General features: G+C 49.2%; 1 protein-coding gene across 1 annotated transcript in view; it reads left to right on the plus strand.

Annotated features, from left to right (window-relative positions):
* GPC3 (glypican 3) overlaps positions 1-13,825 on the plus strand; it is a 142,174-nt gene that overhangs the window by 48,684 nt on the left and 79,665 nt on the right. Inside the window, exon 3 of the mRNA XM_009999692.1 lies at positions 6,341-7,035. Coding sequence (XP_009997994.1) covers positions 6,341-7,035 — 695 coding nt within the window. The remainder of the gene's footprint in view (positions 1-6,340; positions 7,036-13,825) is intronic.

Here is a 13,825-nt window from a genome sequence, read left to right on the forward strand (position 1 = left end):
GCATTTGGGCTCTGCCATGCCTCTTCCCAGTAGCCGTACTGCATCCCTTGACTGGTGCCCAGTGATGGAGAGGAGCCTGGACATCTGAACCCTCTAACCCTCACGTGGGCTTCAGCACGAGGGTGGGGACCTGGGGTGAATGGGGAGAGGTTTATCTTTCCTTGATCTTACAGGTCAGCAGCACAGCTGAGCCACCTTTTGCTGCAGAAGGCTCTTACATCCTTCTCTCTCTGCTCTTCCTACTTGGGCTCCCAGGGCCCAGTTTGAGCCTTCTTCTCTGGGCCCTTATTCCTCCCATTCCCCTTGGTTTTGATGAAGAACCATGTTCATCCACCACTCGTGCCAGCCCTGACTGTTTGCATTTTTAACGTTGTCTTTATTAAATTTTCAGGAATCTCTTAAGCATTCAGACATCTGTCATGGCACAAAGCAGAATATTTCTTGGTGCTCAGGAAAACAAATTGCTCAATAGACATGCAACCCATCCCTAATCAAAAGAGCCACAGCCATGTGTTCAAGCACGAAGCCCTTGAAGAGATTTCACTGCAGAGTAATTTTTGGAGAGGTATTTGCTGTGAGATTGATTTATTTGAAGATCTCACTTAGCCTGGGCTTCCTGCATTGAAGTGGGTGCTCCTCAGGTTCTCCAGGGATTTTTCAAGGGGTTCCTGTGCCCCTCAAAAGAAAAACTGCTTTCCAGTGCTTCCCTCCAGCAACCCTAACCCTGGTTTTGCTGTGGTGAGCTGAGGGTGCCTGCTCAGGATAGGGAGCACTGCACTCAGCTCCCTCTAGGCAGGGTCTGGTCCAGGCATGGACCACCAGAAAAGGCTACTTGAAGGTTGGGAGCTGTGGGCACCAGCATTTCTTGTCTCCTTGCTTCTGGGTGTTGGTGGGCTCTGCTGTCTGCATTAACTAAATTTTTGTGCATTGGGATATAAATAATAAATGTGTGAACCACAGTGTGACTAATTGCCCAACAGTCAGACTGCTACCTAGAATATAACAGGAGAGCATTTTGGGGGCATTTTGAGTGGGTTGAATGAGATGCTGCCATACAGGATTTTTATTAGAAACTTCAGGGAGTGTATTTCAAAATGCCAGGGCACTAGATAAGCTGAACAATTAAAAATAAATGGCTTTAGAGCTTGGAGTTTGGATAGGTGCAGATAATTAGAAGAAGATGCTTTTCTTACAAGACCATGAAGATTTGGCTTTGGAGGGTGAGCAGCACTGGCCTGGGAGACTTCAAACTTGGCTCCTGTGGGAGCAAGGGTGGTGGGCAGGGAGCTAGAGGAAGCCCCCCCTCTCGTTTAAAGGCTGGACAGAGACCTTTCCTCTCTTGATCTGATGGTGGTGGAGCCAAGGTAGGAAGTGCAGACACTGGTGGCTTAAAATTTGGAAGAGAGAATAACTGAATCATTCTAATTTTCATTACTAATGCATGGAAGCTGATCTCATAAGCTCAGGAGCTCAAGTCCATAATTTTTGTAGTGACAATACTGTCAAAGTAATCCAGAAGGCTGTGTCATAGTTGGGGAAAAAACCCCAAAAGCCAAAGAAGAATTTCTTAAGCTTTAAACCCAAATGTGCTTGGAGAAACAAACCCTGTAAGAGCAGCAGTGGCACCATCTGATGGGCTTTATAATGTCACAGACAAAAGTAATTATGGTGCTTAGAAGAGCTTTTGTCTCCAGCTAATGTTGTTAAAAACTTGCAGTGTAGTGTAAATCATAACAGAACAAATCTGGAATCTGCTCTTATTGCTGCCAGGGGAAAAGCTCTTGGGTTTTGTTCCCTTTCTGCTGGATATATGGCAAACCCTTCCCCAGCTGGTAAATAAATATAACCTGCTGTTTGAGCAACGACGCGCGGTTCATCTCGGCAGCGGCGCCCGTGGCAGCCAGGCCCTCATTGCAAACAGTTGTTTCTCTCTTGGTGAGCTCTTCTGGGTGTCTTTTAAGAGCACAGGCTGTTGCAATGAGTCTGAAGTTGCCTGATTCATTGGAGATATTAAAGAAATATTTCCTTTAGAGCTCACTCCGATGGGAGTGCCTGTGGCTCCCTCCTCTCAGGGCTGTGCCCGTCGCTGCCCGTGCTGCCCTGGAGCTCTCACATCAACACAAGAAATTTACTGAGGGAGAAGGGGCACATTCACACCCCCAAAAACATTAGAAGTGTATTTTTGTATGCAGAGCAGGACAGGGAAGAGGAGTGTGGGGTGGCAGCCTTCAGCCCAGGGCGCTCCCAGGCAGCAGCATCCCGGGAAAGGTGCAGGGAATCCCCATCTGCAGGGAGAGCAGTGCAGCAGGATGCCAGCCACCCGTGCTGATCCCCAGGGAGGTTTCTGCTGGACAAACCCCAGTTTCTTCTGTGTTTTACACTTTGGAGGAGCCCGGTGAGGTTTGGGCTCTCACCTGCAGGAGGATGCTGTGTGGGACTGGCTCCCTGCATCACGGAGCCTCTCAAACGAAGCCTTCATGTCCCAGCCTCAGCTGGAGCCTCCTGGGGCTGGGGGAGCTGCTGGGTTCCTCCAGAGCCCCTTGGAAGCAGCTGCAGCCTTTTCACCCAGCACCAGGCTCTTACTATCTAAACGGAGAATGCAGCGATTTCCTTCCCCTGCCAGGAATTCCTGCTCAGGGCTCTGTTCTGCTCCTTCCCCATTTATTTTCTTTTCCCTAACTGCCCATTTGCAGCGGCCCTGCAGCTCTCTCAGGGGTGTCTTTTGGGGAGCTTTTGCACTGTGAAAGCTGCTTAGTCCTCTCCTGACCACTGGAACCAGGCAGCAATTCCTCTCCAGGTGCTTCAGCGAGAGTCCTGCTGGAAAAATAACTGATAGCCCACACTTCTCAGCTGGTGCTTGGTAACTGTGGTCTGGAGTGGAGTTTCAGCTTTCACCCACCCTTTGGGAGCCCTGGTACACTTGGCAGAGGGAGTCACCAGGTGTCTGTGCAGCAGGTACAATGCTCTGCTGGTGATGTGTCACCTGGGCATCATTCTTCCCATCCATCCCAGGACAGAGCACTGTGGTTAAGTTGCTCCCAGGTTTTGCCCCTGTGCTGACTGCAACGATTTTGGAGTACAATTTGTGTCTGTGTTCAGCACCTTTAGGTACTTGCTGATGAAATGTGCTGAAGACCTACCCAGGTAGGACTGCCCTTCTGGTGTGGGGGCCCATGGCAGCTCAGGCTGTTGTGACCCCAAGGCAGACTTGTGGATCAGGACTCTTCACATTTCAGTGCATGCAAAAGTGTTTTTTTAGTGGTGTTTTTTGTTGCTGTTGCTTGTTTTGGTAGTGTTTTGGTTGTGGTGTTTTTTTTTCCTTACTAGTCATATAAGAAAATGAGCAGATAAATAACCAGACATGATGGAGTTCTGCTGTGTGTACACAGCTATGGTGATGGAGACAGACATGAGCTGGCTCTGCCACACAGCTCCTTTGCCAGCTGGGAGCAAATCTGGTGCTACACTTTATATTTACCCTGTTCAGCTAGAACTTCAAACCAGTTGCTTTAAATTGTGATCATTTTTTTAAGCGTCCCTGAAATAAATAGAAGAAAGAAAAGATTCAATTACCCTGCAGCAACAGGAGCTTCAATACTGCCATGTTATGGGCAGGGTGGATGTTACCAGCAGCAAATCCAGGCTGTGGGATTTTCTAAGGAAGCAGAAGCCTGTGCTGCTTCTGTAATAAGGTGTCTCCTCTGTTTCACTGTGAGGATCTTACGTGGGAGCACATGGGACTGACCCACAAAGTTTCCTCCTCTTTGAAGTGCTCAGAGCCTGACCATGGGTCACTTCTGCTGGCAGCCAGGGCTTTGACATTGTTGCAGCCAGCCCTTTGTGAGGAATATTTCAGAATAAGCAACTATTAAGGAGAGTTGGGTGTGAGAGACTTTGGATGTGTGAGACTCAGGGTTGGTTTTTTTAAATGAAGTTTTATTATTTCTTGCATCTATTAATAGGGCAGCAGGAGGGTTTGTGTGCTTTTATGGTTCCTGTTCTCTCTAATGGATGTATGCAAAGGTTCCAAGGCCCATAAAATAGACACTCTCAGCCAGTTATTATGATAAGAATTATGTGCATGTCATGACCTTTAAAGCAGAGGGGCTGTGTGTGCATTCTCTTCTGACAGGCCACTGTTCTCAGCTCCTTTCTGAAGCATTTCTCACCATAGGAGGCTTGCACAGGAGCTTGGAATATTTTTCTAATCAGTAAAGAATCTCTTGGATCTGCTGGTAACTTGCACAGCACAGAGGAGCAGGAAAAGGAAAGAAGGAGGACTTTTTCTAAGGGAACTAACAGAGAAGAGGTTAAAGGCGAATCGTGAGGCACAGCATGAAAATCCTGGCATGGTCTGCAGTGCTGTCAAAAAACACACTGGCCCAAAAAAGTGCTTTGTGCTCTTGGAGGAAAAAGCTTTTCTGGTGCTCTTGAGGATAAGGAAGGAAGGAAAAATAAACCAAGGTTTTATGATCCCTCTGCCCTATTTAAAGGGACTTTTTTTTTTTGTTTGTTTTAAAACTTTTCATAAGGGTGCAACCAGAATTTGCTGTGTTTGCAGAGCCCCCACGTTTGCCCTGCTCCGTGTGGGATGAGCTGTTGTGCTTGGAGAGCCTGGCAATGGTGTGTCTGGGGGTGGAGATGCCTGCTGTCAGGGGCAGGGAGGCATGGAGAGAGGGGCTCAGTGTCCTTGCTCTGCTGCATCCCTTGGACTGGGGTGTCAGGAAGGATTGGTCTCATCTGGGGACACAGATGGTTGCTCCAGGCTTGCAGGTGCAGTCCTGGTGAAGGTGTCAGGAGCTCTGGACAAAACGCTCCAGTGGTCCAGCTGGGAGGTGTGCAGACACCAGGTGGGATGGAGACACTGTTGGCTAAAGTATATTGGTCATTTTTTGCTTTGGTCCTGCTCACACCACAGCTTTCTGTGTGCTGGTGTGGGGGCAGCAGGTCCCTGGCCCTGCAGGTGTGCCTGCTTGGGGTGCACCTGGGAAGCCCTGGAGACGTGATGGTCCCAAAAGCTCTTGAGTAACACGAGGGGCAAACAGCAAGGTCTGACAGTGCTTGTGCCAGTGTTGATACTAAACCCCCTTGGGAGGCATCAGGCCACGCTCAGCTGCATCCCAGCCCTAACAAATGGGGAAAATAACACTGTTTTAAAAATTAAACAGTTGATTTAATTATTGAACGGGAATAATTTTCATGCAAATTGGGTCTGGATTTGTGCTTCCAGAGTGACATGGTTGAGAGCAGTCATATCATGGGGTGTTGGTGACCTGTGAACTGAGAGGCTGTTCATTATTTTTAGTCTTTTATGAATATTACCCTAGAGAGTGGGATGCAGGCTGGTAGAGAGAGCTGGCTGAAGAAAAAGACCTTAGTTTGCACTGGTGGCCTCCCCTTCTAAGGCTTTAACTTGCAAATTGGGTTGTGTGGAGGGATGTTGCCTTTATGTACCAGGGTATGGATGTTTTGGAAGCCTCCTGGCGAGGAGAGCTGTGATGAAGGGAATAACCATGCTGTGGTTGTGCTGCTGGAGGCACTTCTGCTCACTCCATGGAGAGGGCGTGGGCAGAAAGTCCTCAAGTCTTTGAAGGGGGAGATGGAAACGTGCACCTGTTCTTGTCCTGACGCTATGATGGTGTAAAACTTGAGCTTCACACTGCAGTTTAGCACAACCTAATGTGGGTGAGAGTGGTTGCCAGCTCTCAGCACCACTTTGGACCACAGGGCAGCTTGTGTCTAGGGCAGAAGAAAGGCTGGATGTGCAGCTGAAGGGAGCCTGATGCATTTGGGAGAGATACAGCACTGCTGGGGTTCTTCAAATGGCTTTGAGGACACTTAGTGCGGGGTGGGTGCTGGGGGGTCAGGTCTGAATATCCTCTGTGATTAAACTCCCATAAATATTTTCCTTTTCATAATGGAATGTCAGCATTTACTGCTTCCTGATTTTAAACACTGTACAGTTTGTCAGACATTTGTCTCTGCCTTAAATTAAGTCTTGAGATAGAATTCCTGCTAATTTCAAATCAATGTGAAAGAAGGAGAGAAAGAAATTGCAGTCTGGCCGTTTCCTTGAATCAATATTTTCTTTAAAAGCTGAAAGGTTAACCAGATTGTAGTTTTTTGGCCATTTTGAAATGTAGCTGGTGTGTACAGAATCTGTGCATCTCCCCTGCAAACTGCTGATGCTGGGGAGTTCTGCAGCAGGCACAGCTGCCAGCAGGCAGGAGACCCGAAGCGGGCAGGGTGGGACCAGCCTTTGCAGCAGAAAGGTGGCATAACGTGATCCTCCCTGCTCCTCATCTCTTCCTAACTTCATTTCTTCTGCTCTGCTTTGCAGAAGCCTTCGAGATCGTGGTCCGGCACGCGAGGAACTTCACCAACAGCATGTTCAGGACCCACTACAAAAGCATGGGGCCCAGAGCTCTGAAGTTTGTTGGAGAACTTTTTACCGACGTCTCGCTGTACATACTGGGCTCTGACATCAGCGTTAACGACATGATAAATGAGTTCTTTGACAGTTTGTTCCCTTTGGTTTACTCGCACCTGATGAACCCCGGCTTCCCCGAGCCCTCCCTGGAAATGACCGAGTGTCTGCGGGCAGCCAGGAGAGACCTCAAAGCCTTTGGGAACTACCCCAAGGTGATGATGACGCAGGTGTCCAAGTCTCTGCAGGCCACGCGGGTCTTCCTGCAGGCACTCAACCTGGGGATCGAGGTGATAAACACCACCGACCACCTGAAGTTCAGCAAGGACTGTGGCCGGGCACTGCTGAAGCTGTGGTACTGCCCCCACTGCCAGGGGCTGCTCCTGGCCAAGCCCTGTGCCACCTCCTGCTCCCTGGTGATGCAGGGATGCTTGGCGGGCGCCCTGGAGATCGACCAGCACTGGCGGGAGTACCTCGGGGGGCTGGAGGGGCTGGCCAAGGGCATGCGTGGCATCTATGACATGGAGCACGTCCTCCTGAGCCTCTTTTCCCAGGTGCGGGAGGCCGTCGTCCACGTGCAGAAGAACGCAGGGAAGCTCTCCCCAGCCGTGAGTTCTGCCCTTCCCCTGCCCCACTGCCACAGCAGGGCTTGCTTGGGCACCACCAGCTCTACCTGTTGAAGCCAACCTACCTGTGTCCTCCAGCCAGCAGTCTCCAAATGCTCCAGTTGCCAGCTCCTTCCTTCCTTCTTCTCCCCCTTCCAGCTGTATAATTTTTAACGCTTTTGGCAGCATTGGAAACTGGTGGTTGTGTGGCCTGGGCTGCCCGCTGAGGGCTGGGGCCTCTTCATGGGTTGGTCAGAGCAGAAGGGTCTGGAGTCATCCTGGTATCAGCCTCGTAGCTGGGCTGTGAGACTGGGAGCTGAGGTGTCCCAGCTTCTTCAGTACTGCCCGGGTGCTGTGCTTGCCTTGGGTAGCTCTGAAAAGCTGGTCCTGCTCCCCAAGTGTCCCCTTGTCTCCTTTAGCACCACTAAAATGTACCTCCACAGAAATGCCCTGGGGAGCTGCTTGGTTTACTAAAGGAGGTCTGGTTTTCCCTCTTCTGGTAGCTCATTCTGGTTCCAGGCCACCTTTAATCCCAGGGATGAGGTTATTTCTTATTTATTAGGAATGACCTGACTCTTTAGAAACACATGGTGTGTATTTCTGAGCTTCCCAAGGAACTGAGGCTTCTTGTTCAGAAAATCCTGCTCCTCTGCACGCCAAGGACAAACGGGCAGGGTAAGACAACACTTGTTTTGCAGGGGAGATTTTTCTTGAGATGCAATTGAGCTGCTCCGTGCAGGTAGAGCAGGGCTGGGGTTATGGGGCCAAAGGGGTGGGAATGTTGTTAGAGTTTGCTTCAAGCCAACAAGGATTAAAATCTGCCACCGTTTCCCTGTTAGCTGCTTGTTCCTGTCATTCCTGACTCCTGGTTACAAAAGGACTGTGTTTATGTAGGTCGCTGTAGCATTTGCACTGTAACTAACTCTTATCTTTCCTGGGGGGGAGGGCTGGGGGGCTTTGGGAACGTATCAGCTTGTGAATTTTGAGCTGTGTGGCATTCAGCCAGCAGCACTCCTCTCTGCTGCTCCATGTGCCATCTCTGCTGGGCCACGGCCCCAGACATGTCACTGCACACACACAGGCTGTGAAAGAACGTGGTGGCACCTGGGGGGGCTTCACACCCCCTGGGTAGTTTAGCACCCGTGGTGCAAGCTCTCCTTGTCACTCAGAAGGGATTTAGGGACCAATCTTAGGTCACCCCTGTGTTTCAGGAGGAGGCTGTGGCTGAGGGCTGGGTTTAGGTGTTGGTGGCCAGAGCAGATGGATGTGACAGGACTCCTGGACTGCAGGTTGCAGTGCAGGACACTGGCTTTCAACCTGCCTGCCTTGGTCCCTTGCTGCAGAAAATCCCTGTTTTACAGCAGCCTGCCACGTGTGCCCTGTGCCCCAGGACAGCAGGGAGGTTCCAGCTGATGGGATCTGGGGGCAGCAGCTCTGCTAGGCTCAACTTCTGCTGCCGTGGGGCCAGGGCAGGTTCTCCCATCAGCCAGAATCTGTTGATTCTCTCTGGAACAGCAAAGGAGCAGAGATGTAGCTGTAGGTTTAGCTTGAGGTCAGGTGAGATGGAGAGTTCATCTTACCAGTGATATTGACGTATAAAAGAGAGAAAACCCAGCTCAACCCTAAGCCCAGTTGGCATTTCCAAGGCAGTAAGAAACAAAACTTCTGCTTGTAACATGAGCCTGTTTGATCTCGAAAGATCAGTTGACATTGAGCTGTGGGCAAAACCATGTTTTGCACCAGCAAACCTGCTGTGCTTGTGGTGCTAAGGCAGGACAGAAACCCTCCCAGGCTGCGTGCCAGGTTGTGTGAGCACACACACTGCACTGCTGTACAATCCTGAAGGGATAAACGTCCTCCCATAACCTTCTTTTATTGGCACAACAATAAAAACACACTTCTTGCAGATGCCCACGTGTGCAGGGAAGGAACGTGACTGTCACTTACATTATCAAATATTGGGACATTTATCTGTCTACAGAGAATGTGTTTGTGGAGGACAAATAGGTAGAGTATCACCAAAGCCAACACAAGGCATGGCAGTAGAGCCATAATCTGCCCATCCTCTGCCAAACAAGATCATACACTGACTTCCTTTAAAATAAATTAAAAACCCCACTGAGCATTGCAAAAACATTCAGTGCTTTCCTACTGGACAGAGCTGTTTGAATTAATTAATGCCATAGATAGTTAGGTACTTATTTAAACCTAACTCCTCTTGATTATTTAATACTTGAGTGATTCTTTTATTTGCTCTAGAGACATTTTTGAGTTACAGGAGCGTAGAGAAAAAGAAAAATCCAAGGCAAGCAAACTAGTCACCTGGCAATTGTCACTAAAAGAGAATGGCTACTGGGTTTTGAAAGTTTATTTCAGCTAAGGCTCTAATGTCAAACCTGAGCCCAGAACAACTTTTTTTAACGTATTTTTTTACAAAAATGGAGGTATGAGCTGGTCAGGAGAGGACAAAGGCAGCAGTGGAAGTGTTAACAGTCTGAACTCTAGTACTGCAGATGACCTGACTCTGATAGTTGATCTGCATCTGGGATCTGGGGTAAATATTTCTGCCTCTGAGTGGTAGAATATACTTATTGGTTGTTTTTAATGGAATGAAAGTTTCTCTGTTAAACTTATCAGCACATATGGAGTTTCAAAGAATACACCTAGAAGCAAACAGCTGTATTTACTGTTATCCTGTAAGTATGGTTGTTTTCAGACACCATTGTCATAGCAAAATATAAAATGCTGTAGGATTTGTCTTTGAAAATGTGGGGCTTTGCTCTCTCACTGGCTTCTCTTACCAGCCTCTTTTCTTGCTCATGTTGGCCACCACTGCTTCTGTAGGAAAAGTTCAATTCACCTGTATGTTACTAAGGGTAATGACAGGTTATTTAATTGCCATTAAAATCTGCTGGAATTAGGGAAAACTCATCTTCCATGCCCGTGGTGATGGCAGCTTGAATAACAGCACTGCCCTTGCCCGTCCCTTGGGCTGCTTTGGTTTTTCAAGGCATTGCCAGCACTTGTGCAGACTGCTTCTGTAGGAAAAGTTCAATTCACCTGTATGTTACTAAGGGTAATGACAGGTTATTTAATTGCCATTAAAATCTGCTGGAATTAGGGAAAACTCATCTTCCATGCCCGTGGTGATGGCAGCTTGAATAACAGCACTGCCCTTGCCCGTCCCTTGGGCTGCTTTGGTTTTTCAAGGCATTGCCAGCACTTGTGCAGCAGTGGGTTTTCCTCCTGGTCTTTCAGGTCCTTGGGTTAAGGGTTGGTAGACTTAGGTTATGGTTGGACTTGATCTTCAAGGTCTTTTCCAACCAGAATGATTCTGTGAGTCTGTGATCCTTCCTCCACGAGGCTGCTCCTCTGTCTCCCCCCATCACCCACCCCCAGGCTGTGTTGGGGTGTTTACACAGGGAGCTGGACCCACTTTGTGTCTTGCAGCAGAGCTGGCTGAACACAGCACGTGCACCTGAGCTCCAGAGCTGTTGCAGAGCCTCCAGGTATGTTTCTGAGGAGCTCTGCAGTCCCCAAGACACATTCATGCTGTTATTAATCTGCTCTGGGGAACTGTGCACCCCCAGGCATGCATTTAAACCTCAGCCTTGGAGCTGGTGTTGTTCCTGGGAAGTAAAGAGCAATGCAGAAGAGGGACTGCAGCAGAGTTATGGCAGGAGGCAGCTTCCATCTCAAGCCTTGCTTTAACAGTTAATGGTGTGTGTTAAAGCTTTATTATTCCTGTAATTTGTCTGTTTAAAAACTTCACCCACACAATCCAGTATTAAAATACTTTATCAAGGAGTCTCAGGGCAGATTGGAGAAAAAATATTCTCTCTAGGACTGTATCTATATGCTATCAATTTCCCTGTCTGCTGCTTTTTCCCTGGTTGCAAATGTGCCTAGTACAGCCACTTCTTGTTGATATTTTAATCATGAATGTAGGGAAGAGTGATTTTCCTAAGTCTTTTCATGCTTTCTACCACAAAGACAATTGGAAAGGTGCAGTACAAGTAAATGTCATAAAATATTCAACTCCAACACCTCTTGAAGTTAATGCTTTCTCGGCTGTTGAAAGTACAAGAGAGACAATAGGTCTGGGGGTCATATATTGCTAATAATTGATCTTCTGTGGGTCCCCTGCCTTAAGCTGGCACTGCACATCTGTTTGTAAAGGTTGCAGAGTTGAGGTGAAGGTGAAGTTGATTTGACACAGGCTGTTAATTTGCCTATGTAAATGGTTTTTTTTAAATGTTTTTTTTCCCCTTCCAATTAACTTACCAGGATTTTGAATCCATTCCAACAGAGTGGGAACCAACAGGCAACATTCAGCACAGTGAGACACCAACCAAAAGAGGTGGATGGGTTGGGATGAGGCTCTAGGCAGGTGCTGGGGGTGAGGAGGAGGATGCACTTGATGGCCTGAGTGACCAGAGGAAAAGGTTTGGGCTTTGGCTGTGTTAGCTACTTCATCCTGCACAGCCAGCAGGAGATGTGTCCCCTCCCCACCCTTCAGAGGAGGTGGCAGGACTTCTGCCCTTTAGCTGTTGTGTGGTGCCCAGACTGGGCACGGAGCTGCGACCGCTGCTCCCTGCTCTGCACAGCTGGGCTCCCTGCTGGGCAGGGCCTGTACCTGTTAGAGTCATTATGGTTGGGCACAGAAGATCCTGTGGTGTGTCTGTGATAGGATGGAATCTGGGAAATGAGAACTGTTCGCAGAGGAATTCAAGATTAGTCTTACAATTCTCATAGAAAAAAATATGTGATGAAAACCACCAGCAACCCACCACAAAAAAGCATATGGAGAAACTTCAGCCAGTACAGGATTGCCAGGCAGATGTGCCCCAGCCTGGGCATCTGTGTCTCTAGGCAGAAATGCAAAGATCTAGATCATCTAGGTTGGATTTAGAAGATCTTTAAGGCCCCTTCCAAACCAAACCTTTCTATGACTCTCTACAAAGACAGGGGCTGATGGAGCCCCTGCTGCTCCCCTGGCAGCCGGTGGGGGTGTGCAGCTCTGTCAGCAGGGAACCTGGCAAAGCATTTTGCTTTGCTCAGAAGTGATGGCTGAGTTTCTAGCAAATCCTGTCAAATTGCAAAATGAAGGTAGCCAGACCTTGGCTGGAGTGATGAGGGGGGAATGATGCGAGGAAGGACACCTGTGCCCTATGGGAGCAGGGCACATTTATTTCTCCATCTGCTTGCACTGTGAGTAGGTCCCTGCTGCTTTACTTCTCTCCAGACACCTTCACAAGCCTGCTGAGGGCTGGGTTGGCTAAGGTATGTAGCCCTGCTGCAGAGCTGCTGGGAAGGGGAAGTCACAGTGTGGCTTATGTTTGGTTTTGTCCCAGAGCTGGAGCTCTCATCCCAACCAGGGCGTGCGGAGCGCTGGTTGGGAGCACAGCTCTGGTGCTGGCCATGGGGAGCTGCAGGGATAGCCCCAGGGAGGGACTGATTCAGGCAAACTGGACCCTCATTTGCCCTTGTGTTTTTTTTGGGAATCATGTTCTATGACTCTCTACAAAGACATGGGCTGATGGAGCCCCTGCTGCTCCCCTGGCAGCCGGTGGGGGTGTGCAGCTCTGTCAGCAGGGAACCTGGCAAAGCATTTTGCTTTGCTCAGAAGTGATGGCTGAGTTTCTAGCAAATCCTGTCAAATTGCAAAATGAAGGTGGCCAGACCTTGGCTGGAGTGATGAGGGGGGAATGATGCGAGGAAGGACACCTGTGCCCTATGGGAGCAGGGCACATCTATTTCTCCATCTGCTTGCACTGTGAGTAGGTCCCTGCTGCTTTACTTCTCTCCAGACACCTTCACAAGCCTGCTGAGGGCTGGGTTGGCTAAGGTATGTAGCCCTGCTGCAGAGCTGCTGGGAAGGGGAAGCCACAGTGTGGCTTATGTTTGGTTTTGTCCCAGAGCTGGAGCTCTCATCCCAACCAGGGCGTGCGGAGCGCTGGTTGGGAGCACAGCTCTGGTGCTGGCCATGGGGAGCTGCAGGGATAGCCCCAGGGAGGGACTGATTCAGGCAAACTGGACCCTCATTTGCCCTTGTGTTTTTTTTGGGAATCATGGTAGGGAGACCACGAGCATGCTGAAAAGATACCCACCTCCTTTGATTGCCCATAGCAGCACAGAGAGAAGCAGCACCGCTCTGCTGTAAATCTGGGTTGAAATTTGCAGTGCCCGAGGTGCCCAGGGATGAAATTCAAGAATAGGTATGTAATAGGGACTTCTGTCACCCAGGCATGAAAATGTCACCTGTCACCACCCACAGTGATTCAGTGTGTTGGCCAGCATGGCTATTATGAGTCCTATAATAAGTCCTTTGAGGAGAGGCTGAGGGAACTGGGATTGTTTAGTTTGAAGAAGAGGAGGCTGAGGGGAGACCTCATTGCTCTCTACAGCTCCCTGAGAGGAGGTTGTAGGGAGGTGGGAGTTGGGCTCTTCTCCCAAGTGAATAATGACAGGATGAGAGGAAATGGCCTGAAGCTGCACCAGGGGAGGTTTAGACTGGATATTGGAAAGAATTTCTTTACCCAGAGAGTGGTTGGACAGTGGAACAGGCTGCCCAGGGAGGTGGTGGAGTCACCATCCCTGGAAGTGTTTAAAAGAAATACAGATATAGTGCTTAGTGACATGATTGAAGCAGTGATTGGGTAGATGAGGTTATGGCAGGGGCATTTAGGTTATGGCTGGCTTGATGATCTTCAAGGTGCCTTCCAACCAGGATGATTCTCTGAGTGCCCAGGAGCTGCCTCTGGAGCAGACCCAGCTGGGAACCGGCTGGAAG

Source organism: Chaetura pelagica, unplaced genomic scaffold (assembly GCF_000747805.2).
Source record: "Chaetura pelagica isolate M959 unplaced genomic scaffold, ChaPel_1.0 scaffold456, whole genome shotgun sequence".
NCBI lineage: Eukaryota > Metazoa > Chordata > Aves > Apodiformes > Apodidae > Chaetura > Chaetura pelagica.